Source organism: Patiria miniata, unplaced genomic scaffold (genome assembly GCF_015706575.1).
Source record: "Patiria miniata isolate m_02_andy unplaced genomic scaffold, ASM1570657v1 HiC_scaffold_2, whole genome shotgun sequence".
In the NCBI taxonomy this organism is placed as follows: domain Eukaryota; kingdom Metazoa; phylum Echinodermata; class Asteroidea; order Valvatida; family Asterinidae; genus Patiria; species Patiria miniata.
This window is the reverse complement of record NW_024037058.1, coordinates 3,852,714-3,879,801: the sequence shown is the minus strand read 5'-3', so window position 1 is coordinate 3,879,801 and position 27,088 is coordinate 3,852,714. Positions and strand designations below refer to the sequence as shown.

The 27,088-nt window shown below is 38.5% G+C and overlaps 1 protein-coding gene across 1 annotated transcript; it reads right to left on the bottom strand.

The window, feature by feature from the left end:
• Positions 1-261: 261 nt before the first annotated feature.
• LOC119727034 (RNA-binding protein Musashi homolog 2-like) lies at positions 262-27,088 on the bottom strand. The gene is made up of 6 exons (XM_038198924.1): positions 26,741-27,088; positions 26,354-26,394; positions 22,581-22,662; positions 21,053-21,137; positions 14,887-14,928; positions 262-318 (listed from the first exon to the last, which is right to left on the bottom strand). Exons 1-6 carry the CDS (start codon positions 26,800-26,802, stop codon positions 277-279), a joined length of 354 nt encoding a protein of 117 aa, XP_038054852.1. The 5' UTR covers positions 26,803-27,088; the 3' UTR covers positions 262-276.

The window sequence follows — 27,088 nt, the reverse complement described above, 5'->3', positions numbered from 1 at the left end:
CTCCCCGAATAAAAAGAAATAATAAAACGTGACTATGAGACCAGAGCAACCCACTGAAGGAGACAAAAAAATTCTCCAGTTCACTGACGGGGGAAGGAAAAAAAACAACCTAGAACGAGACACCTGGTCTTTTGTAAGACAGCGCCGGCTAAAGATATTTTTTAAAACTGGGCTGGATCTTTGGAAAATTCTAAGCACCACTGTAACTTCTACATGACTTTTAATGTGGGCATGGTCTTGTTGTCAAATTTATGAATGTGGAAAATGAAAAAAAAATTAACTCACAGTTTCTACGCATGGTTCACTGTTATCCCCTATCTGTACATTGTAAACAGAAATAAATAAATAATAAATAAAAATAAATAAAAACAATAAATAACAACAAATTGAATGTTGAATATTGTGTCATGAAAAAAAAAACATTTTTGTTAACATGTGATTTTGTCTGATGATTGAGCACAAATTTACCGTCACTCTAAAATTTGTTTCATCGACTAGATTAAAGCCCATCAAATTCACATGGTAATATGTTGACGAAAAATTATGAAAAATAGCAACATTCATACTTGTAAATTTGAGGCAAGGAATGGGTTTAAAATTAATTTACTAAAAATTAGCTTTGATAAGAACTTTTGTGGAATAATTGTGTCGGGGAGATACATGTATGTAATAAATGTTTTTGCTTTTCAACAAACTATTTTATGTTTATTAAGGCAAAAACTGACATTGAAAAAGCTTTGGTAAATTCAGGACGATCCTTCAACATTTCAAATGCATCTTTTGATTCATACAGACATCCACGTATACATCCCTTAATAACGTTCAAAATTTGTAAACAATTATCTCGAGAGCGGTTTCGTAAGGTGCCAATACGAAGCAATTTTCGTAATGCATCCTCTGTCATGTCAAGTATCAATTCTCCCGGTTGAAATGTACCGAGGGCATAGAAGGCGGGCAAATTCAGCGCGTAGGAGTAAAGTGTTTACATGCGCCGAGTAAGGCACGAAACCGAGATAGATGTTCCCGCAATCGCCAACAAAAAGAAATCTTATCGGTCGCAACATGCGATATACATCAAAGACATACTGGACCAAGTCAATATCCGAACATTATCTGCCCACAAACTGACAAACTTAATTCGTCAACCGATCAGAAAAGATGTTGTAAAGAGAACTAGAGCCAATTTGGGCAAATAAATAGCGGACGCAGTTGGTGATTTGAAATTTGTTGTATCTTTTTCTATTTTTTTCCCCGGAAATTACAAAAATACACTTTTATTTCGTGACAGTTAATAATACAAATAGATAATCATGATTTGGTAGAAAGAAATTAATACCGGTGAAATTTACCGTTTCAATGTTTCTGCCACATTTTAGCCTCTACTGCGACACTAACAAAAAGTACAACTCCCCATCCCAAAACAGAAAAACCCACAAGAATGCTAAATCGAATCTTAAGAATTTCTTTACTCAAAAACACACCAAAAAAACCCACAAGATAACATCTTAAGACCATTCATCAACTGCCACTGGCAGTAGGAAATTGCACTGCCCTGATACTTTGAGTTCCACCATGTAAAAGAAAAACTCTTTGGGCATTTTTCAGACTGCACTAAAAAGACGGGCCGAATGCCCTCAAACTTTCCTTGGAGAAGCCTAATTCTGGAGCCCTGGCTGCCTTAGTTGTTATCACAAGACTTGACCTCATCCTAATTGACCTAGTTGACCTCAGAATAAGGACAACCCTTTCCATTTGGGGTTCCAGTGGGGAGTAAGGGAGTAAGGAGCCCCAGGGATAAATCTCTAGTTTAATTGGCTTACTTGCCCTTATTAGTGCAAAGGGCCTTGTTATATAGGGATCCAGTGCAGGGATTTCTATTTTCTTAGATAACGCTGTGACACAGTGACCTAGAAAGCATTATCATGGCATTTCACTGGGGACTAGGCCTTTGTCCTGAAAGTTTTCATACTACTCCAAGTGGTAATAGAATCAAAGTTGAAAAAAGCATCACTGAATGGAGGAATGGTCGATAAACCTTAATCTGAAAGCCAATTAGATTTGAACAAATTCCTTATTTTCAAAAGAGGGAAAATATTCACTCCATTTTCAAACTAGGGACAAATTGATTTAGAATGAAATTTGTTCTTTTTTAACAGCATTGCTCCATGGAGGAATGGTCAATAACACTTGTGTTTACCTTCAACTGAAAGCCAATTAGATTTGAACAAATTCCTTATTTACAAAAGAGGAAAAACTCACTTTATTGAAGTGAAACTTCCTCCGTCCAACTCAAACTATGGACAAGTTGATTTAGAATGAAATTCCAGATTCAGCCAAAGTAAAAATTTGAAATATTTATCAGTTTTCCAACCTGCAAGATTTTAAGGAAAATTAGTCGTTTTGCTCAGAAACCAGACTTATTTATTTCCTAATTAGGGCCTAAATGTCAGATTTTAAAAATCATCTATGATTAATTGTAGTTTCTAAACTAAACGTGTATCACTTTTGCATTTTTTAAGGGGGAAAAGTTTATTCTGCCAAATTTCAAACAATTTTGTTTTAGTAGATCTCATGAAGAACTTTTTGGACAAAATTCTTTGGAAGTTATACATTTCGCCTTTACCCAAAGAAATCCCTCAAAAAAATGGAGAATCATTCGACCAGTGACTGTAAGATTGAATGCTATAATATGTTTTTTATTTGCAATATGTATGCAGTTGAATCATTTGTTGGTTATCACATGTGCATTCTGCGCAACGCACCGCCCGTGCATGACACGCTGGCTCCGGAATTATTTCTGACCTTTGCGGAGAAAAATTCTGGCCTGCTGAGCAGATGTAGATTGCGCTGAATTAACCGTTTGTCCGTCTCAAATGCTTGCGGATTAAAAAATAAACTGATTCGGCACGGAGGCACGAATGCGTTTTCGTCATCGGAACGCGAAGTTAGCCACAAAAAAAAATTGAAATGCTGCCGATAGTGTCCTCTCGAGAAAATTTACCGTCCTGTTCGCAAGATTTTCTTGATTTATTCAGAGGACGGCAGAGGATAAGCAAAATTGGAAGGGGAGTGGAAAGACGAGGGGAAAAAACTGTCAGGATTTTGAGAAGTTGGCATCGTAGCCCGGCTAAAACAGCATGCTCGCTTCACAGGAATGCAGGGTCAAGTGAAAAAAATGCACGAGGGGTTTGAATTGCTTGGGCTGTTTTATTTGACCGTTTGCTCGGCATGCCATCACACGATGGCCGTTGCTCAAGCTTTACATTGCCAACAGGCAAACAAAAAAGAGAGGGGAAAAGACAAGGGAATAAAAAAAAAGGTAGAACAAAATAGAACCTGGCTTTTTTTTCTTTCGCAAGCGGAGTAATACATAATGTACACAGTGGAGGGAACGTGTTGGTCGTGGACGGAGCAGGGAAAGAGAGAAGATAACGCCTGAAGGGTTAGGTTAGATCACTTGCGAGCTTTCTCGCTGGCATGGGGGCTGTGATTTCATTCCTGACAGAAGGGGGAAAAAAGCACTTTTGACGATTTTGTTCATTTTTTTTCTCCTTTCTTCGTTCTGCACGCTCCACATGTAATTGCAAGCCGAACGCACCTAGGTCAATTTTACTGGTGGCAGAAGCGGGATTTTTTTTTCACACTGACCCCGTGCTATTGGGCTGATGAAATACATCATCCAGAGAAATGAGCTGAACCGAGTTTAACCTACACTGGAAAGGAATTTAAATGTCTTCCTTATATTTTCTGTTTATGCCAATTTTGAATTGAGAAATATTACAATTTAATTCCATGTTAACACGCAAGGAAACTGCGAGAATTGCGATCAGACACAGTTTTGGTTGAAAGCCAAATTGTTTTCTTAATTACAAGTTGTAAATAAAAAAAAATGAAAAACAGATAATTGCACTTAAGTTGTTTTTATAAAGATGGTTAACAAGTTTTACACTTACACAAAATGGACGTGTTCTTTTGAAAAATGTCTAAAAAATTCAGATGACAATACTTTTGAGATACTCTATCTGTCTGCAAAAATAGATAAGGATAGATACCCCAAAATAACAAAAATGATAATGTTGAAAAAAAAATAACCAAATTAAATTTGAATTTCTTGTGTTACCAGATGAACTGAACCTCAAGCACAAAAACTTCATGTCTACGTGTCAAACATTTTAGTTGCTAATGAGAAACCAATTCTATTATTTTCCTTCGTTTTTTCTAACCAATCAAATTACTCGCAGCTGTCACAGGATCGAACTGCGAATCAAAAAAAAAATAGCATCACACAGGAGCAGCTGTGTCACAAGCATTGAATTTACTCTAGCAACTGTCGTCACGGAGACGGTCACCCCGGCAACCGGCAGGTATGGAATGTCAGCGGGTCAGCAGCAAGGCTCCAGTAATTAAGGGGCAACCAGTGAGAGGCTCACCTAGGGGGCTTTTGTGTACGGTTGGCATCAGCGTTGTTGACCCGAGTTTGGTTTTTATTTTAAGGGGGGGAGGGGAGAGACGGTGGATAGAGTTTGCGTGTCATCTTATCGTGGTCAGATCATGCACAGGAATGTCGTATTAAACCCGCAATAAAACACTGAATCAACAAACACTATATTTCGCAACCAGCGTGCACAGGAACGTCAAAACTGAAGAAAGAAATTAATAGCCGACAGAAATGGAGCTAAATATAAGATGGTGCATTACAGAACTTTTGATGACTGGTATGAACGGAATGTCATTCCACAGCTTGATGCCCCAGACGATATTTGATGATTTTGGAGCCGAGAGTCACGTCCAAAGTTTCCAGACGAGAAATTGTGGTTGCACGGTAATGGCCAATGACTTTTTTTGGTGGCTTTTCCAAACAGTGTGGAAAACCTTTGTTGTTTTTCTGATTATTTTTTTCTGTTTTCTTTTTTCTTGTTCTTCTTACCCTCATCAAAATTTTCCTTTTTTTTTGGCAGTCCCTCTCGAGTACATTATAAAGAGAACTTCATTAGGAATGTTAACGCTTTTCTGAACAGTTGTGGAAAAGCCATTGTTTTTGTTCTGATTATTATTTTATTATTTTTTCCTTTCTTGTTCTTCTAACCCTCATCCCATCCACTTGGCACAATTTTCCTTTTTGTGGTCCCTCTCGAGTAATCCGAGTAGATTATAAAGAGAACTTCATTAGGAATGATAACGCTTTTCCCAACAGTTTGGAAAAGCCTTTGTTTTTGTTCTGATTTTTTTTTGGGGGGGGGGTTGTTCTTCCAACCCTCATCCCAAACACTTGGCACAATTTCCTTTTTTGCTGTCCCTCTCGAGTAAATTATAAAGAGATCTTCGATAGAAATGTTAACACCTTTGAAATATTCGGAAGGCAGACAAGGACAGCCAGTCATCGATGTGGCTTTTTGGACTTGGCTTGTGCAGTCGGAAATTCATCTGGCGATATTGATTATTGACTTGTTCACAGCAGTGACAAAACAACAGCTGTGAATTTTTGTTTGTCATTCAACAAAGCCCTCTTCTTTTCAATGCCTTCACATGTGACTGGAGTGACTAGTTCTATAAAAAGAGCTGTGTTCCACGAATTTGCCAAATTACTAAAGCTTCATAACATTCAGGAACAAAAGCCATGGACATTTCCATGGAGGTAATCAGAACATCTCTCCCTGTTTTTCTTTTTAGTGAATTTATTTTTAGTTAATAGCCTGAAGAAGCATTTAGCCTATAGTTGGATGTGAAACTGACTTTATTCACAAAAACGAAATTCAGTTGCCCACATTTTCATTTAAATTGTCACAGTTTATCTACCTAGATATGAGACCATGTATGAGTTGAACATGTCTTTTTTTTCCATTGGTGTAAGAGAAGAAAATTGCAAAAAGTTAATATTTTTCCCTACCAAAATATTTTCCAAAACTTAGACTACTGAGAATATTTATTGAGCAAAATTACTCTTTTTTCTTCAGTACAAGTGAAAATATCGTTCTAAAGTTTCAATTTTCCCTACCCTTATACTGGATTACTATGAACATTCAATAAAGCCATTTTCCTTATTCCTTCAGTGTAAAGCCCGGTTCATACCTCACGCGAAAGCGAAGCGAAATTTGTGACGTCAACAACTTCCAAGTGCATCCATCATTGTTGAAGACATAAATTTTGCTTCACACTTGCTTTCGCGTGAAGTATGAACCAGGCTTAAGCAGGAATGAAATTGCAATTTTTACATTTTCTCTTGCCCAAATGCTTGTCCAAAAAAACCTGCCTGCTTTAACACAAACTTATTGGTATGCAAAACAAATCTAACGCAGCATGACAGTCCAGAAGCTCTTTAAGTTCTCTACTTGGATCGATGAGATCCCCTGAACCTTACTACAGTACAAAGCAACTTCATGAGAGATTTAGGATGAAGAGGGAAGATTAAAGGACAAGATTCGTTCTTTCAGGCCTGAAAATATCTTAAATCCTCAGGGTTTTTCCCCCAGGAACCCCACTTAAAGGTACAATATATACAACATTTGCTTTTCTTGTAATTTTTAGAAATGGCTGGATTTGGGGGTAGTATTTATAGCAAATATTGTAACACTGACCTGTTTAAGGTTTTGATGCTGGAAAAACCCAAGAAAAAAAAAACATGTTGTTCTTGTATTCTGGTTCCCTGATCCTACTTCAGACGAGACGGAGCAATTTTTAGACGTCGGGGACTTGTCAAGTCAGGGAACCAGACTAGCTGCCTTGCACCCGTTCACGGATGTGTAATTGATTGCAAACGAAATGTGAACTTACTAAATTTGGTAAACTGGGGGCAGTGTTTGAAAAAGGTCATTTTTTTTCCAACAATGGTCGGTCAACCATCATTCAAAATTGGTGCATAAATTCCACTTTTTCTCAAAAATGACCCCATCATTGTTGGAAATTGGTACAAAAAATCCACTTTTCTTGAAAATGACAGCTCAGCAGGTTATCTCTAAACGTTCATTTTGCCCTCCTAAATCACTCTGTATTACACTATTCATTCCTTACACAAAAATAAACTGAATGTGTAATCTTGCACCTCAGGGCAGACAATGGCGTCCATTGTTCACGTCTAGTGACCGCAAACTAACAGGGCTGGTGAATAATGTATTAAAATGGGCAGGGATATACACACACCGGCGCCAGGCGTGTTGTTGTGAACAACCAGCAAGCGGGGCTATAACTCAATGTTCAGTCTAGTGGAAGCCCAACTCCGATCCACCGTGGTATTAAAGAAGCTTTTTCCAGACAAAGCACCCATTTGGCCGCGAAAAACAAACGCATTTACCATAAAATGATATAGTTGAAAAGATGGTTTAAAGTATTAGTACGACCATACCTTGGAAATTTTCTGGTTTGTGTAATGAACATGCGAAGGAGTCTCGGGGTACAAAATTGTGGTCTTCAAAAATTGAGGTGTTGGAGTACTAGTCGTCATTCCAGCCACATAATTTCTTTAGAAATTTCTTTAAACGTGTGTGTACTAGGATTGCTGTTTTGGGGTATAATTTGAAGCAAGCGTGGGACTTGATAATTATCTCATAGTGAATGTCACAGTGAATTGAACACATTTTATGCATTGCCAGCAACATCTCCGGCTCCAAATATGATACCAAATGAAATATGGAATAGACAAGGCCAAAACCACGTCAGTTGTAAAAAAAAAATTAAAAAAAACAGGGTTTTCCAAAATTTTCTCCCTTAACCCTAAACCAACCCAACCCTTCAAAATCCAACTGCATGTTTTGTTGGAATCTGTTGGAGTGAGGACTGCACTGGTAAACTGATTATGCTTTACATGGGGTCAGGCATACCACCATCAGAGTCCAACAGTTTGGGTGTTGAGTAACCATGGTGTTGGGTTTTGCAAGAGTGAGAAATGTTCCTAGTAAATCACTGAAGGGGTTAGGTTTTAATGTAAGACGTTATTTGGGTTTCCTGCAACCATTTCCTGTGACCTTGAAATACTACATGTACCTGTATGTAAACAATCTAAAACAGATTTTTTTGTTGTTGCCAAATCTAGCCAAACGTGTATCTTTAAGGCCAGTACCGGTTTTGGTTTACACAGGTATTGTAACGAGCAGCGGTGCTGGTGCCCTCATGTTTAATTGAATGGATCTGTAGCAGTCAGAGTTTATTTGTATAACTCCATGCGGTAGAAGATTATTTTCTTTTCTTTGCCGGTTACATGTATCAACTGATATTTTTTTACAAAAATGGAGACATTTGAAAGGCAGTTAGAACGAATCCAGAATTTCCTCTTTTTGTTTCAAGAAAGTGGTATTTCTAGGAGTACGACGTCTATAAAAATGGAGAAAGCAGTTTAACAGGGAATTTGGAGGGAAAAAAATTCAACATGCTGTTCAGCAGAAACCTCCAACAGGGCAAAAAGTTGTCTGCTCAAAAATGTTGTACAATCGATCACTACTTCAGACTGTGTTTGTAAATCAATGTGATAAGCATTATAGATATTTTATATGTAAAACAAGTACGGGATCATATGAATTAAGTTTATTATAAATGGCATTCATAAATACATGTACCTGAAACAGTTACCCATTCCTATTGGTCAAGAGCCTGTCAGGTGGTTTTAAACCACCGATGAAACACCGGCTGGTTATGAACACAACTTCTGCATTCTGCGCCACATCGCGCAGTACGTGCCGCGCGCGCCAATTTCCATATTGGCACTAGGCACGCAAGGCACATACCATAGACATGGCCAGAGGAGTGTTTCACAAAACATGAATTGTTGAACAAATTTGTGGGAAATAAGTGAATTATGGACTCGTTTTGACTTTTTGTCCGAAAGGTATTTATGAATGAGAATAAATATGTGCTTGGCTGGTTTTAAACAAGTACGTTTAAAACTGAATAGGAGGCTGGCCGCAGAAAACAGCCCTTGTCTTCGTCCGTTAATGGCAACCAGGCCCTAGTACTTATTTTAAACCGGCCAAGCACACATTTACATGTATTCCCTTAAAATCGGCTGCGGATCAAACATACCTTTATAACAAAAGACATTCCCTAATACTTTTCCTGGTCTTATTTGCAAAACGGAAGCATATGAGAACCTCAAAGCCTATTACAATCTGTGCCTACCAGGAAAACATCTTTCGAGAGATAGCCTTTAATTATCACCGGTTCAGTAACTCGGTGCACTGAACCACTAAGAAATGGCGTTTTCCAGGCTAAGGGTCGGGTATCTGCACCACATCCGTGTACGTAATCTGTAGGGAACGCCTTCATCATATTAATTTGATCCGAGATGATCCATCATATGAGGAGAAACCCCCGACAATATTACTTGTGTAGACCGAGGTTACGGCGTAAATTCCGTGGCTGAAATTGCATGCAAATGCACTGCGCACCCCTTGATGCAAATTTCAGTTTTGCAATAGTCCAGTTTGCCCCTCAGTGATGCAGATTTATGCATCATGCATCCCTGGATCCTAAAATGGAATACACCTTTTCAGATTTATTTTATGTTGGGCTTTGCGCTTCGTGGACATAATTTAAAGGTAGCGTAGATCATTTGCAGCTACCCAAAAGTAACTGACACAATTATTGTTGGAAAGTTAATTAGTTTAAAGATAGTAATGGCACTAAACTCCCTGTGAAATTATTCTTTCTGGCATGCTGTCATTTTGAAGAAAACAATAAAAGAAGGCCATTTCCAAAGAGGCGTCACACGCTCCCTCGCACACAACAGCTCAATTTTGAAGAGTCAAAATTGTTGACCACCGAAATTGGTTCTAGCAAGTATAACACAAAAACGTCCAGTTTTTAAAGGATGGTTGTGTGGATGTTTATATCTTAGTTTTAAATGCTCTCTCCAATTCATATTCTCGTTTCAAATGCGTTTTGTAGCTCAATTGGTTGCATCTCAGGACATAACGTCCCTTTAATTTCCAAAGAGTTAAGCTAGGGACCAAAAGTTTGAGATGGAAAATCCTCTAATTTTCGATGCTCTAAAATAACATTCCTTCTGTGGAAACTCAATTTCAAATTCAATCTGTTGACACTGTAAACTCAAAAGAATGAATTTCACTCTTACTTACTTGTCTTGTCCGTAACTTCGTTCAGATAAAGGAAATTTGCGCTCTTCAGAAAATGACATAATATTCAAAGTACGGTACAGAGAAATGAGCGGTCATGTTGAGGTCCGATTTGCAAGTCAATTCAATGAGGACAATATTATTTCGCAACAGGATTTGTGGTCAAAATAACTTAAGAATCTTCTTTCTTTCTTTCTGTGCAAATTTATTCAAAAGAAAAAAGAGTCAGCGTTCTCGCTCGGGGACGGCAAACGTTATCTGTCTTTGCTCGCTCCGATCTTGTGCCAACAATCCGCAGACCGCGGGGAAAACAATGACATTTGAGGAAAAGATACCTGACGGAATTGGCCGCATGATTACTGAAAAGTAGGAAATTCTGTTTATGAATAATTTTCCACCTGGCTTCGCCGGGAGAAAAAGTAGGTTTTTTCTTGGTTTCGAGAATAAAGAAATTTATAGAGTGGTGATTTCAGAATATATTGACAAACGATACCTGATTGTCACACTATCACTGAAAAGTAGGAAATTAGGGTTTTTTTCAGGGCAAGGGTAAAGAAAGTTTGAGCAGTTATATAACAATACATGTATGTCGCGTCAGTGCAACAAGGTCGTAACTCCAATTTCTCTCGTCTCAAATAATTCCAATTTTAAACTTTTGTGGCATCATCTAATTTTTTTAATAGATATGAAACATGCAGAGTATATTTCACATGAATGAAACTATTACATGGTACTTCAATTACAAAGTTTAAAATTGGAATATTTGAGATGAGAGATCTCCTAGTTACGACCTTCAAAAAAGATTACTGAAAATTAGGAATTTCTTCAAGAATAATTTTCAAGCACGTCACAAGGAGAATAACTTCTTTTTTTTTTCCTTTAAATAATGTTTGATTGCAAATATGTCAAAGTTCTTGGAACGGTTGACAAGTCAACAAGGTTTAATAGACAAAATTCTTCAAGCTTCAATTGCTTCCCAAGAAATCTGTTTTTCATGTTACATTATCTTTTCTCCGCTTAGATTGCACAATTTGAGACATCTGCTTAAAGTTCAGTGAGACCTTGAAACCCCTGATTAACATTGCACGCATACACAGCCTGAGCTACGTGTATACATTTTTCAGTTTATGGATGACATCACTGTCTCCAAATGCAAAACTGAAAGGACAGTGACCCTGGCAAAATGGGCAGCCAAGCATGGGCTAACAAATGAACATTGCCACTGCCGGTCCCCGGTACACGGTCTGTTGGCCCGTCCCCTGCACTCCCTGTAGAAGTCCGCCGAGGATATATGGGCTAATACACTCGACATATGCACATACATTACCGGGCGGTACACATGTCGTTCGGCTAATAGTTTTAATAGGTAGTGGCTTGAAGAGTGCAGGTCCGGTTCAAGCAACTGGAACAATTCGGCCGAAGCGCGGCGTGGGACTGAAAGGAATGCCGCGCGACCACGCAGTGACCATTAGCTACAAATTTATCTGCGTTTCGGGACGGGTTCAAGAATCTCAATAGTGACGTCCACACTTTTATTTTTTAATCTGCATGCTGCGTAAAACTGACGACAAATAAATATTGTTGAATTCCACTTTTACGTGCAATCTGTCATTTGAAATGGGATTTTAAGGAAAACCAACAACTCTGGGAATAGAAGTCAAATTGAAAATTTAGAAGCGAAAATTTGATTGGAAAACGGTAATATTGTACAACTATAGGCCGATATTGGTTATTACTTAAAATAAAGAGGAAAGTTTCAAATTTACCGTTTCCACTTTTTATTTTTTTTGGTAAAGAGAACTTCAAGTACATTTTGCAATTTATAACTTAAGTTTTGTTAATCATTTCTTTTCTCTTTAGCAATTGAAAATAATTAATCATACAAGGCTATTTTCAATACCCAACAGTGTTTTGGGGATTTAACTTTATTTTTTATTATATTTAAAAGGGGCAGAACCACAAATGTAAGATTTATATTATGCAAAGTACCATACATGTACATGTAGGTAAATTTTACTGAACACCACTCTTACTGCAACAAGTCAGCTTAATCCCCGGCGAAGTCAATGTTCACATTTTTCCACGCCAGCAAAATTTCCATGCTTTAACCCCCGATCAGTGCAACTGCCAGGTAATATTATGAGTACAGATTGGAGCTTTTGCGAAGAATCGCGATCATCGTTAGCGCGCGTATTGCATTACATCGTTTAGCTCAGCACCGAGGACAGGGAGATACATATAATGATTACGCGGGCTCACAATTACGACGCTTCAATTTTGAGAACGAAAAGCAAAAGAACTTGTTTTTCCTCTCGTCCCAGAGAAAATTATTTCTGGAGAAATCCCATGATCTATGACCAACAGCTGCTAGGTAAAAGACCTTTTTTTTTACTTTAGCTTGATATTCAGAGATCATGCTTTTTTTTACCAATTTTGGGAAAAACCTGATCAATTCTAATATCGAAGAAATACTGGGCAAGATTACACTGTAGTTGACACACATTTCCTTTGACCCTAACGACCCCGAATCCATCATAATTCATACCCCTGTTTTGGAGTGTTGAGGCGGATTGAGGACACCTCCATATTGAAAACTGGGGGATTTTGATGGTTTCAGGATTGTAAGCCTAGCGGTACTGCAGGATTTTGATGGATTCAGGATACTTCCATACCGAGCAGTCACCAACACCAACATTTTTGTGTATGACACAGTAGGTGGATTTTGGTGGATTCAGGATATTTTCTAGTAAAAGTGCTTAAGGGGTTAGGGCTAATATAAGAACAACTCAGACATGTTGTTGTTGTTGTTTTGTATTAATGTTTCCTTTTGTGTGTGTTTTGTGTGATTCTGCGTAACATGCACTTTGTCTTCACTTCCCAACCCAACCCCACTTTCTCCTCGAAAACAAGAATAACTCAAGCCCGACAAAAACCACACTCGGCCGCCATAAATAAAACTTAAGCCCCGGTAGGGTTTCCTAAGCGAAAGCCTTCTGGTATAACCGGATGAAATATGGCAACTGCTGACGACGATTCCCGCCAACCGTATATGGCTTCCAATGATAAGCTACGATCCAATTTCGCGTTGAAGCATGACGATGAACGATTACAACTGACCGCGAATTATCGCTTCATATGTATTCGTTCTGAAATTGTGATGTATCACAGATCGCAGAGGTTCATGAAAAGGGTCATAAATACATTTATGCATCTGAGATAAGCAAGTGTTTACGTGTAGTTCCACTTTGAAGCACAGGGTTTTAACAATTTTACATAAAAAAAACATTGCCCCATATGTATTTCTTCCTTGATTTTGATGATTGAAGATCATGTATATCAATTCATAAAAAACTTGGAAGGATTTACATTTTCATGGGTAACCATTTTGCTTCATTTCCTAACCACTTCTCTGTACACAAGCCCCTGACAAAAATTATTACAAGCAAACGGGCACCATTTTGAGGACATTCATGTACCGAACTGACATGTAGTACATATGTTCATATTAAAATTATATTTTAGTCCAAAGCCCACATCAGACATGTTTTAAATAATGCATCCATTAAAATGGAGAAACCTGCATTGAATGTACTTTTTCAACACTTTCAGTCTTGGCGTGGTGCATGTATATTTCAATATTTAATGGTTTAATTAATTTATAGACAAACCCAATGAGCAGTTACTGTATTTGGTCACAGAAGCGAGACTGCAGTGAACTGTGCATGCTCCATAGTATAAAGGATTGTGCACTTTTCTTGCAAATTTTTGCCGTTGGAGCATTTGTAGCCAGCAAAGCATCTTCCTGAGTGTCCCTTTAACCTGGCCATTGACATTTTGGTTTATGTACATTCAAGAATAATTCAACAAGTCAGGACGAACATTTTTTTTATTTTGAGTGGACTTCTATCTTCCTGAGTGTCCCTTTAACCTGGCCATTGACATTTTGGTTTATGTACATTCAAGAATAATTCAACAAGTCAGGACGAACATTTTTTTTATTTTGAGTGGACTTCTACAGACTCAGTCGGCTGGTACCAACGCAATGACACAAAATTCCTAAACAGTTGGGCGCTTTCACATTGGAGTGTGCATTTGCAGGTACTACGGGAACCGGGCACCCATTTGACAAAAAAACACTGGTACCGGGTACCTGTTAAAGAAACCCAACCCCAAATTTGAATCTCGGAAGTTTCTGTTCAGATTGTTCATAAAGATCTGCACAATAATACTGCCACGTTAATACAGCAATTTCTGTGTGTACAGTGAGCTTTACAGCTTTATGGTCAAAACTGCAACTTTTGCGAGCGTCATAAATGTGAAATCTGTGTTTTGGTTTTTCCAGGTAGCCTGGTTTTCACTTTGAAAATTCCCCACAAATGACATTCAAAACCTTTCTTTCTCATTGTCTGAGAAGATACTTAAGTAATTTGTAAAGTTGGTTACTGGTACCCGATCCCATAATCTGGAACCAGTTCCTGACATCAGCGGTCGGATACTCCGTACCCGGTACCGATGCACGGCCCTACTCGCACACATCACTTTCAGTACTGTCGCCAGTTTCATTTTTAGACCAATCCTAGGCTATCACTGTAAACCCACCGAGGCCCCCATCAATGGAGGAAGCATTGAGCTAGCTATTGTTCAGATCGTCATGGGGCAGTTGCTGTGTACAATAGCTAGCCCAATGCCTTCGCCATTGAAAGGGCTTCCATGAAAGTGCAGTGACAACATGCTTTGGTCTACGCAGCTGAGATAAACATCATGACGTAAACTTTACTCAGAACACAATTCTAAACTTTTGGAAGGAAATATAAAAGCTCCTTACCTTGGGCGGTGACCTTTTGGGGAAAGCGACCTTGGGGTCAATCTGAAACAAGAAGGGAAAGCAAAAACGAAGATCAACAGAGTGCAAGATTAGATAAATAAATCAATCCAACGGTTTTGCAGTTGGCAACAATACCTCCGTGCAGGCCGTTGTCCTTCCAAAGGAAATGTTACATCCAATGAATAACACAGCCGAGGGGAAATCTATTCCATGACCAAACTCCACTTGATTATTATTTCTGCTCGACCTTGTTTAGGGAGAGTTGTACAGTTCCTATGCAGACAGACAATGTCTGCCACTTTAAATAATGTTTTCACACACTGACTCCTGTGTGCTTATGGGGAAAGAAAAATCGACAATTTCTATAACATGCGCCATCGCCTGATTAAATTCTCGGTTAGTTTGCTGTTTCCTTTTCTCAACATCCAATTCCAGCACTTCGCTCATTTGCTTTATAGTATTTACACATAATTCTCTTGAAACTTTGTATTATTTTTAACATTCTAAATATTTCATGGCTGCATATATCGAGAGCTTCAAGCAAATTCATGTTTAAGTGCATGTTTAAAGTGTATGTTTAGTTGTGTTTATTTTACAATGTTTAATATAAAAAAACGAGACTACATTTTGATGTACATACTTTTGAGAAAACCGTCTAAACAGCGTTTAAACATTTAAGACACTTGTCATTAATCCTAACCTTCCCAAATCCTCCAAAATCCTCTTTGTAAGATGGAGGATTTGGCAGGATTGAGGCTACATTTTTGTATATGGCAAAAATGTGTCATCTTTTGCCATATACATTTGTAAGCCTAAATCCGGCGACATCCTCAATTTTGCAAAGAGAATTTTGGAGGATTTGGGAAGGTTGGGGTTAAAAAATAATTGAGACTTGGTAGTGGTAATGCACACATCACTTGAGCCAATATCATACTGCTGATGATAAAAATCTTGAGTTGAAAAAAAATTGAACCGAACACAGCATTTGTTGAACATTTGTTCACCAAATACACGTAAAGTGCTAAGTCACTATACAGACAACAGCACTATTCTGGACCATACAAAGGAAAACCACACATCCCATATGTTAACACCAATTTCTGCTGAACACAATACACTTTGTAAGGTTCAACATCCACAAGTACATTTTCCCCCAATTTCACATTCTCTTCTGGTGGGAAAAATGCTCCATTTTGCCTCACGACCATACCCTCGCTGTCAAAACAATTACGCACCATGTTATATGTGACACTCGTCAGTAAGAACATTGGGGGGGGGGGGGGACCAGAGTGCAAAAGCAATTTTCGAGATGTCACCCAACGGTGTCAGGCTAATTCATAGCTCGACATTCTCCATGCTATTTAGAACAGAAACGGGTGCCTTCAACTTTGGCCGACTGAAAGGGTTCACGGATGTGTAGTGCGGCAGGAACATAAAGAGAACGTTGTCTCCCAAACAAAATGACAAGTTAAGCCTATTATTAACTCTAACCACCCTGAATCCATCAAAATCCATACCCCTGTTTTGGAGTATTTCGGCGGATTCAGGATACCTCCATATTGCAATACATAAATGTGTCAGAAACAGTCTGGTGCAATCCACAAGGTGTTGGCACTGTGTACTGAGTCTTCCAGGAATGTGACCACATGCACATTCAGGTATTTGTACATGTACATCAATGTGACAAGGCCGTTAGCGCGGACTGCCTACGGTGATTATGGCTACATGACCACAAACAACTTAAAGGGATGCAATTTCCTCAAAAAACAATATTTCTCTGTCGCTTTCTTTAGTGTGGCCCCACAGTGAATTTTCTTTGTACAATGCAACAGGGCTCACGGAGACCTGCATATATATGCACTGTCACATTATTCTTAAGTATCAAAACAATATTCTTTTTCTCTTATATTAAGTCAGCAAAATTTCACGGATATTTTCAGCAAATTTCACAGGGATCTATAAAGGGAATACAACGTTTGCTTTTGTTGTAATTTTCAGAAATGGATGGATTTGGGGGGTAAGTATTTTATAGCAAATATTGTTACACTGACTTGTTTAACATTTTGGTTTCGTAGATGCCAGAAAGTTCTTGTAGTCTGGTTCCCTGACTCCACTTAAGATGAAACGGAGCAATTTACAGACGTCGGGAATGGTAAGGTCAGGGAACCAGTCTAACTGGTTTGTACCTGTTCACAGGTGTGTAATCAATTGCAAAGAAAATGCAGACTAACTAAATATGATAAATTGGGAGCAGTATTTGAAAAAAGCCAGTGTTTTTCCAACGCTGGTCGGCCGACCAGCACTGGAAATTATTGGCAGCATACCAGGTGCCTAGAGTTACATGTAACAAACAGGATGCTTTAGACTGTCATTCACTAACAGTCCAGTAAGGTATTTCATGATAATTTGGTAGTTTTGTTTTCTGATGTTTGCAAATGTTGTAAAAAAAAACTCCCTATGAAATTTCATTGATGTAAGAAAATTTTACACAGAATAGCAGTTACATTTAGATGTAATATTTAGTCAGCAAAATTTCATGGATATTTTCAGCAAAATTTCATAACGATCTTAAAAAAACAAAAAACTCCTATGAAATTTTGTTAAAAGAATTACAAAGAAAAGCAGTTTCATTTAGATGCTCATAGAAAATGCTTTCATCTTACGATATACCCATTCATTCCAATGCAGGAAATGGACTTTACACAACCCCAGACTGCCCGACAAAAGATCTCGGGTTCCTGAAATTCTACATGTGCGTTTTGGCACAAAGGGTTATGAACTACATACATGTTGATTCTTCATTGGTAATCTATCAGTAAAACGACAGGGAGTTTCCAGTTTCAGTTGCTAGTTAAACATCTTTCCAAGTAATTTTCAATGACCGTCCTTTTTTTTCTTCTTCAGTTTTGGTTTCGGTTTTAAACAGGGCAGGTAACGTTATTTGATATTTACAATGTCTGTATTGTTTTTATGAAAACAAATATGAGAATCTGTAATCATTAAAAGGCTGTAAATAAAAAATAATTTCTTGTCACGCAAACTTGGAGTTTTAATGTTGTAATTTTAGTTTCTGCTTCATCAACATGAGGTCTGAGCAAAAAGTGTCAGCGTAAAGCACATTTTTCATTAGTCCAAAAAATTGGGACTCTCAATAATGTGTGTGAGAGTTCCAAAACTAAAGGTATTGAAAACATACAATACAAGAAAATAAACTGGCACATGAAACAACCAGTCCAACACTGCCTCAGTACTGCATTAATCAACTGTGCCAAAAAAAAAACATGTGGCATGTTAGGAACTAGTCTCTATTTACTACACATTTCTCCATAGTCAGCCACCAGACTAATGACACTGAATGAAGAGGACAGTCTTTTCAAACAATTGGACCAAAATCACTTGACTTCCCTCATGTGCATAATATTGAGAAAAAAATGTCTATTTTTTTAAAAATTGATTTGAGTCTTCAAACTAGCAAGAGATACTGTAGCAACAAGCATGTGTAACACAATGTAAAAAGAAAATTTTACACAATGTTATACATTGTATATAATTATACAAATTTAATACAAATTGTATACAATGTTATACAATGACTTCCTCTGAAAGGGAAAAAACTGTGTAATGCCATAAAACAGGGAGGGCAATTAGGAAAACTTTCTGCAATAGGATTCAATACATATTTGGGTACTGTTTTAAAATCAAACATGTTTTGGTTTTTGGTTTTGTTTTTTATTTGCACATTTTCAGAAATGTGCTTTTTCAATTAATAAGATAAATTCTCGCATTTTGACCAAAAAAGTTACAAAAATTACATGAAAAAGTATCAAACATTTAACCCTAATATTGGAGACTTGAATAAAAAAAAACAACACTTAGTGAATTACTCTTTCAAAATCAATCAACTCCAGTGAATAAATGACAAAATTCCATTCCTGCAAAGCCCATCAAATCCACATAAACCTAATGGGTAACTGCCTGTCCCGCCCGTTGCTTTTCGCCCATTATCCCTCCTGATAAAAGATCCAAGCCGGATTAAACACAGCTATGCCCCGCCATTCACCCAAAACTCCTGTTGACAACTTTCGTGTCGAACCAGCAATTCAAAAATTTGTCGTGGACGACCGTGTGAAACTTTTCCAAAATCGGCTCTCCCCAAACTGGTGTATTTTAAAGGTATACCCCTTTTGAACTGTCCAATTATGTTTTTTGAATGAAATAAAGTGGTGCGTTTTGCTTTTCCCTTTAAAGCTCTGGGCAAGCCCCACCCATTGGGTTTTGTTCGTCGCAGTTCAACGAGCACATGAAGAGAAGTACAATGGTGTATTAGTATAAGGCCATGCGCTCAACAGTTTCACTTCAAAAGACCTTCGACAGACGGGCCACACAATGAACAGGACGCAAGTACATTATGGGAAAATACCCACAAAGTACGTCACTGGTAGGGGGGAGGCTCAGACCGTGGAAGTAAAAATACCGGGAGTGGTATTGTGCAATTTGGACGGAACCAGACAGTCTATGACTGGGAACAGATAAAAGAATTGGTGTTTGCTGGACCTCTCAAAGAAACAGGGGAGACAATGTGACAGGAGGTACTTGAAAAGGAGTTTTTAAAGAAAAGCAACAAGTGCTTGGTCGCCAGGGTTGCAAAAGGGGGAGAACCTTACGATAGGCAGACAGAAAATAGAATGGCAGTATGTAAATATTTGAACACAAAAAATGTTGTTTTTAAGTTTTGAACTTTACACAAGAAAAGAAAGTGAAGTTAATGAACTGTACAAGAACATGTAGAACGAAAAACTATTACTTTATTTGCAGGGAACCATTTAACCCTAACCCTCCTCGCTCCTATGAAATCCTCCTGGCGGTTTTGGAGAATTCTAGAGAGGATTGAGGATGAATGGTGATTGAATCACATGAGGATTTTGGAGGATTGAGGATGAATGGTGATTGAAGCACATGAGGATTTTGGAGGATTGAGGATGAATGGTGATTGAATCACATGAGGATTTTGGAGGATTGAGGATGAATGGTGATTGAAGCATAGGAGGTTTTGTAGAATTGAGGATGAATGGTGTTTGAAGATGAGGATGATTTTGGAGGATTGAGGATGAATGCATTTTGAGGCAGGACTGTCTGATGATTTTGAAGGATTTAGGCATTGGTTGTCCTTCATTTAAACACGAGTGCAAAATTTTGGTTAATACTTTTAAAGGTTTTGTTTTGTTAAAATATCAAAACAAAACTTGATCATTTGGGAAACATGTAAAATGAGTTTTCTTGAGTGCATGGAGGCACTGATGCAGCTACTTATCTACATGTAGTTATCTTTAGTGGTGGGATTAAAATCCAGTTTTAATCGAATATTCAATTTCGAAATTCACTGATTAATTAATGTGTACAAGTTAATCTTGTGTCAGCCTAAACTAATTTGCATGCGCCTGTGCTTGTCGAAAAATTGGCAATGGGCGGGTTAACATAATACAATGGCTGAAATTGACCTATTTTTAGAAATTCCCCAATCATGCGCGAAAGTGGTTTTTCAACATAAGAGTGGCATTTGACAAACAGCTAACCACCCAATTTCTATGATTAAAATTATATGATGGACGTGGGTTTTTTTATCATCAACGCCAGATCCCTCGGATTTTTGGAAAATATGAAAGAAAGAATTCTATTCAGATTTTCAGTTAACCCTTCTTTTGTTTGATCAGTCACAGACAGTCAAAAATGCAATCCTGTTCCCCTGTTATGCCTTTTACACAGGCTAGTCACCAACTGTCAGATCATATTTCAAGCAGGCACTGTGACTAGTCAAGTTCAGTCAACAGACAAAAACACGCAAGTGATTAGCACAGCTGGCTTATCAATCACCTACAGTCAAAGCATAGCTGTATCACGTTACACAAACAGTCACAGCCAGTCAATCCTGCTTTATGTAGGCTGGGAGTTCTTACTGTTAATAACAGTCACTTGATTGATTTGACTGAAAGGACAACTTTGCATAGAATGTTTGTTTACATAGGAGGGTTGTTCAAATATCGGGTATTATCAGCCCAGCTTTATCAAACATCCGGGTACACTACGCATGGTGTGGTTAACATGCAATGTGTTGACTAAAACTGCATCAAAGAATTTTCCAAGGAATAATTAGAACTTCGAAACCTACCTTTTTACTGTCTACTTCATGGCGGTCTGTTTTTAGCACTTTCTCTACGCACTTGGGGTCGCCGAACGTGACAAACCCGAATCCCCTGGAGAGGCGAAAGAGAAAACATGTGAATCACGCGACTTGTCGGAACTTGTCCCTGTAGAGTACTTAACAAGGCAACGGATACTTCCCTGAGATTTTGTTACAAAATGAAATTTCGTGATACAGTTGACTCTCGTTAGTATAGTGGAGTATACTAACATGGCGCACTTTGACATTCCCCTCGACTTTTTCTCATGCAGTGTTGCCAAATTCTCTTTGTTGACAAACTTCAAATTCATTCAGTTATTACACTGGTACTTTAACCTTAATAATACTTGCTGTTGAACCTCTGTGAACAATTTCAGTGTCATGAAATTCAGTCCGAAACTCAAAAACGGTGGCGTCTGGAAACTGGACACAAAATCGGCCGAGTGTTCCCTAACAAGGCGCACTTGATCAAATCTCGGAAAATCCCGCGTTTACATTACTGAATTTTTGTTAAGTTGACAAATTCTGATAAACTATTATCTCCACTCACATACTCAAGTAAAAGTTTGTCAGAAAATTATTTTCTTATTTTTGGACGCATTTGAAAAAGGGTTCAGTGAGCTTTTCAATAATATAAATCGGAAAATTAAGTCACAATAAATTTCTCAGTTAACTTTGTAACGGGTAGGTAAACTCAAGATTAAATGGGGAATGTTAAGAGCTTGATGAAATTTCACTTACTGTGAAATATGAGGTAAACTTTTGCTCTAGCAGGGCACTAGAGGCAAAAAATCAAACGTTCAGGGACATCAACAAAAAAATAAGTTGAAAATTGGGGAGTCAGGTTGGTGTGGCGGTACTTTCCTTGCCTTCCACCGCTGTGATCCTGGCTTGATTCCTGCCTGGGCCAATATGTGGATTGGGTTTTCAGTCCCTTTTTGATTCCGTGGGTTTCCTCAGAATATTCTTCTGGGCTTTTCCTCCCACCTCTAAAACTATAACTTCTTCACATTGTCTTCTCTTTACTGGGCCCCATGGAAGACCAATGGATTCCACTGAATGGGCTACCCAGTTAAGATAAGAATTAAATAAATAAAGAGTACTGCAGTACATCTTTAAGATGTTTCATACACCGTTTTACTATATTTTTGACGACTGAACAAAAGCACATTGATAACAATATGAATAAGATGTTCAACCAAACACATTACCTTGCCTACAGAGGCTGGGTTAAAATTATAGATGTGCACCAACTTAGAAAATAATATTGCACGTCTAAAAACCTTCCGTAAAACAAAATTCTTTCATTTTAAGTTCCCCTTAAAGTTACAGCCACAATTGTTATGCAAAACAGAATGCATAAAATAGCAAGCTGAATTTGTAGATGACGTTTTCATCATCCGTTTTTATCATCCCTGATTGGTATAAAATTTACCTAGGGAATTTTGTCTTGAAGATGATTTGACGAGATTTCTTGATTTTCTTCTTTTTTTTTATTTCTTTTTTTTACACTTACCTTGATTTCTTAGAGGAAGGATCCCGCATGATAACGCATTCCTTGATATCTCCGTACTTGCGAAAGTAATCCCTTAGGCTATCTGGAATTTTAAAAGCCAAACAAAAAAACTTGGTTAACTTCGATCAGAAATTAACAATAAGTCAACTATGATATCATGCCAGGCAATTAACATAACACTATACAAATAATGAATGTTTATGAGTGCAATGGTAAGAATAACTTCATGAGGTAACAGATGGAATGTTCCATTCCACGAGGTGAATGAAACATTCCATCTGTCAACGAATGAAATTATTCTTTCCATTGCAAAAAAGGTTAAACATTCATTGTTTGTTATATACAACACCTGAATAAATCCTTGTCATCTGATCGGTCAGAGCCACCAATAGTGTGACCGTGCAAATTTGGAACTTCTATTTACCGTGGAATAGAACTTCTATTTTTGTGGTGCGGCCGGGCCAGGTTAGGACGAATAATTCAATGACATGTGATCAACGACCAACCAATCAGATGACAGGGATTTATTCAGGCGTTATTTAAGAATGAAAGTATTGAGTCCAGGGCCCCAGGGAGAACAGTTCTTAGATAACTGATGGGGCTACCCTGGTAAAATAAAACGATAAACAAATAATTTTAAAAAAAGTAAAAATACCAAATCAAGATTTTGTTCAAAATTTTTGAACTTGGATGTTTTGTTTTTTTTATTACTAAAGGAAGAAAAAATTATTTATGACATGTTTGTGTTGTGCTGGCTATTATATTTACATGTAAGAATTGACAGAAAAGATAGGACAGATTTTTTAATTCCGTGAAATACTCTGATGGCAAAGGCTTACAACTAAATTGCCTAATCCCGTTTTTATACGGCTTGAACCCTTCCACCTTTTAATTAAATCTTGAAATTGATGCAGCCGCATTATTTTTTATTGCCGGGATTAGCCTCGCGACAATGGCCGACGTCTGCCTGCAGGGGCTCAGCGGGTAATACGCACCAGATGGCCGTACGTCAGACCCCGGCGCCAACCTACGACCGCTAAGTCCGTAAGAATCAACTCCAGAACAAAATATCTGACTCAGTCAAACCATATTTTACATGCTTTTTTTCCCTTCGATAAACCTGATACGAAAAGGATACTACACTACATCTTGCTATAAACTCTGCTGCACTAGTGTACAGAAAATCGAATTTTATAGTCTTTATAAATAAAAAGTCCTGACCGAAGTCGGGGTGTGGCGAATTTTTTGTTTTCTTAAGACAACTAGAAGTTACGGCAAATTTAATCCAGGGATCCAGGCTGGATTTTCGCAAGTTAAGATTTTGTTTGGATTTTGCAAGTAAAGTGTTCAATCTGCATCTTAACTTTTTGGTGTGACATTTTCTTCTTTTTGCAGCGAAACAGTCTCTTTATTTTAAATTTTGATTCAGCTGGAAAAGGACGATATTAATTAAGCATGAGGCGAAAGTACAAGTGGATTTTTTTTCTTTCTTTTTAGTTTTTTTACGGTAACCTCAACAGGATTATGCGAACCTTAGAAGCCATCGTAAATCAGGTCGCGCAACACCGCCAAAATGTTCCCCGGCATTCAATGTCCCTAGGACCAAAAAACCCAAGTGCTTCACCGCGACGCCTCTCTTGTAAATCAGTTTATCGCATTACACAGCTTTTACACAAACGCCAGATAATTTAGTGACTTGCTTAATGCACAGTATAAACACAAGCATGACCTACATGCGTTAACCCTACCGACAAAATTCAAATTATCTGACAACTACGCCTTTATTTTCCCTAGCCTTGAGACATCAAGGAAAAATGAATAATACATTAACACATGACAACAAGCTTAATTGCACACGCTTGTGAATATTCATAAATGCTACACTGTTCGATCTTTTTAAGGTCACTTGCATGCAACTCTAATGGGGCCTCCATTTGCACCTAATTTAAAATTAATAAAAATGTTCGGTGACCTTAAATAATGCCATTATGAGGTTCCGTGCATCGTCCTAATGGATATGATGATTATTTTAACAGCAGTTAATGAAAAGAGGAATTTTTAGTTCAACCCCTGACATTAAATTCTTGTCTTCAAGTAAATTTTTGATATGAGTGACCTTCTACTGTGAACAATTGTCCAAGGTGTCACGAAGGAAGCAGGTTTTTTTTTTAGGGGTCCTATTACGTGACCTCACAGGTCTAAATGGACATGAAGAGGCAAAGGCAGTGCTTACTAATACACTCAACGGTACCAGATATACACCTCATATGTGCACTGCATTCCGTGAATATGGGCCAGCGCACAGCACCCCACGGCAATGCAGTGCCTCACCTAGACCCGGAACGAAAAAAAATGGATCAAGGCCGTGATAATGCTGTTTTTAAGCTAGCCAACCATGTGTGCGCACGCCCGCGTTAGCATTAGCGAAGACAAACGGCAATGCAACAGCACAGCCGTGGATTATTAATACACACGCTACTAGTCCGAGCGTGAAGGCTGAAGCCGCAAGTTTGACACGATGGAAACTGAACGAAAAGCCCAGGCGGGCATCCGCGTGGAAACGAAAATAATATAAATGCGCAGAAAGGCGGTCACAGTCGATAACAACTTCAAGTATTTGTCCAGTAGCTGTGCACGGAACTGGCCCCATGCATGTGAACATTTATACACACAGGCATATCTTTACATGGTTTTCCTGTGACGAAGCAATTTCATTAATTAAAATCAGTGACCTGAATGTTATGACTACTGGCACACATAATTGTGCAGGGTTTTTTTTTCTCCGATCTCTACCTCGGCCCCTCTTCTTGTATTTTCTCTTAACTCAAGGTTGAGCATGCATCGCTGTACGTCAGCTTAAGTGGCCGGCATTGTGAGAAGAATCGCCAATATCGCTGAGCCGACCGGCCAGGGACAGCGCTGCGTTGCCCTGAGCTACAGCGGGGTAGAAAAAAATGTAGGGCAGCCGCAGGCATGGGCACCGGTCGGTCCACTGTAGAAGCACTGGCACCGCATACTGCTTGACATTCAACGCGGACGGGAACCGATGTCCACGATACTAAAAAAAAAGCATCTCACTTTTTATGCACGCCATTCTCCCAGCATCAAGGTATGTCGGATCCCCACTGTATATATCCTAGTGTGATACGGCATAGTGATAATCGGCTTCGCATTCTCCGGCTTTGTGTCGGCTCTCTCACAGATTGCAATTCCTTTGATCATAGTGAAAACCTTCGGGTCATTTTGCGGTTTCGTCTCCACTTGCGGAAGTTCCATTTGCAGCCAATACTCTTCTTTTTTTTTTCCTCTGCCATCCGACGCATTAATGTCGGATTGAAGTGCAAATTGTTTTTCTCCTGCAATTGCAGCAAATCGGGAATTCAATTTGCACGTATACTTCTTCTGAAGTTCTGGGCTCCATGTGATGCAACTTATGTTGACATTTGCCCGATGTTGTTGTACACTGTATACACATTGATGACCACCTCTGTAGAAACTGTTCATGTTTTGTTGTTGTTTGGCATGTTGGTGACCTCCGGCATGACCTCCAAACATTTCATGACCTTATATGGATGTAAACCTCTGGCTCTGGCTGTTGACCTCTGACCTTTCCCATTTATAACTTTCTCGATATTTATTAGAATATCAGAGTGGAAATTTATTTCTGTTGGGAATATTTATCGTCCAAAATATAAACCTGATGATTGTGAAAATAGTGTAAAAATAGTCCAAGAAAAGGTTAAAAAAATTTAAAAAATATGTAAATGCCTTACCTGTTTCTGTCTGCCAACTCAGCCCGCCTATAAACATTTTCCTGTGGACAAGAAAAACAAATGAGAAACAAAATCGGGGTGTATTGGAATCCATTTTCACTCAACCAAGGTTAACTAAATATACTACACCGACAAAAATACCCTGCAAGGCTACAGCGCTGACTGACCCCGTACTATAGAATCACATGTAAAAACCTGTCCATAGGATTTGCGTGCTGAAAGATCCCCGTTCCATTGTGCTGTGCACAACACAACACACTCATCACACGAACGGCAATTGCCAATGCATGCAGCGTACTACAGCTGATCATCCAACGAGACAATCTAAGCCTTCACCCGGCCCAAAACGAGCCCTAAAACACCCCTCTCTGTCGCACTGCTACTCACCCAGGATCGTTGGCGATCTCCGTGCCGTGTACGTTGGCGTTCTGGGTGTTTCCTGCGTCCATGATTCGTGGGGATTTATTCCTATTTTTAAAAATCTACGCTACTAAAAACTGAACTAAGGTACAGATGAGTCCTACGGTAGTGAATGTACGTATGGTGTGTGGTCACACGCGCCTTTTGCTATGCTAGCTGCGGATACACGATGGTACAGTGTGGTAAATGTCCGTGTGCGGTTTTGTACGCTAGGCCACTATAGTAATAATACACGCAAAGGCAGCACACCGCGCCAATATTACCACACGTGGGATACTACACTACACATTGCATCGCGTGTGTAACATGCACGTA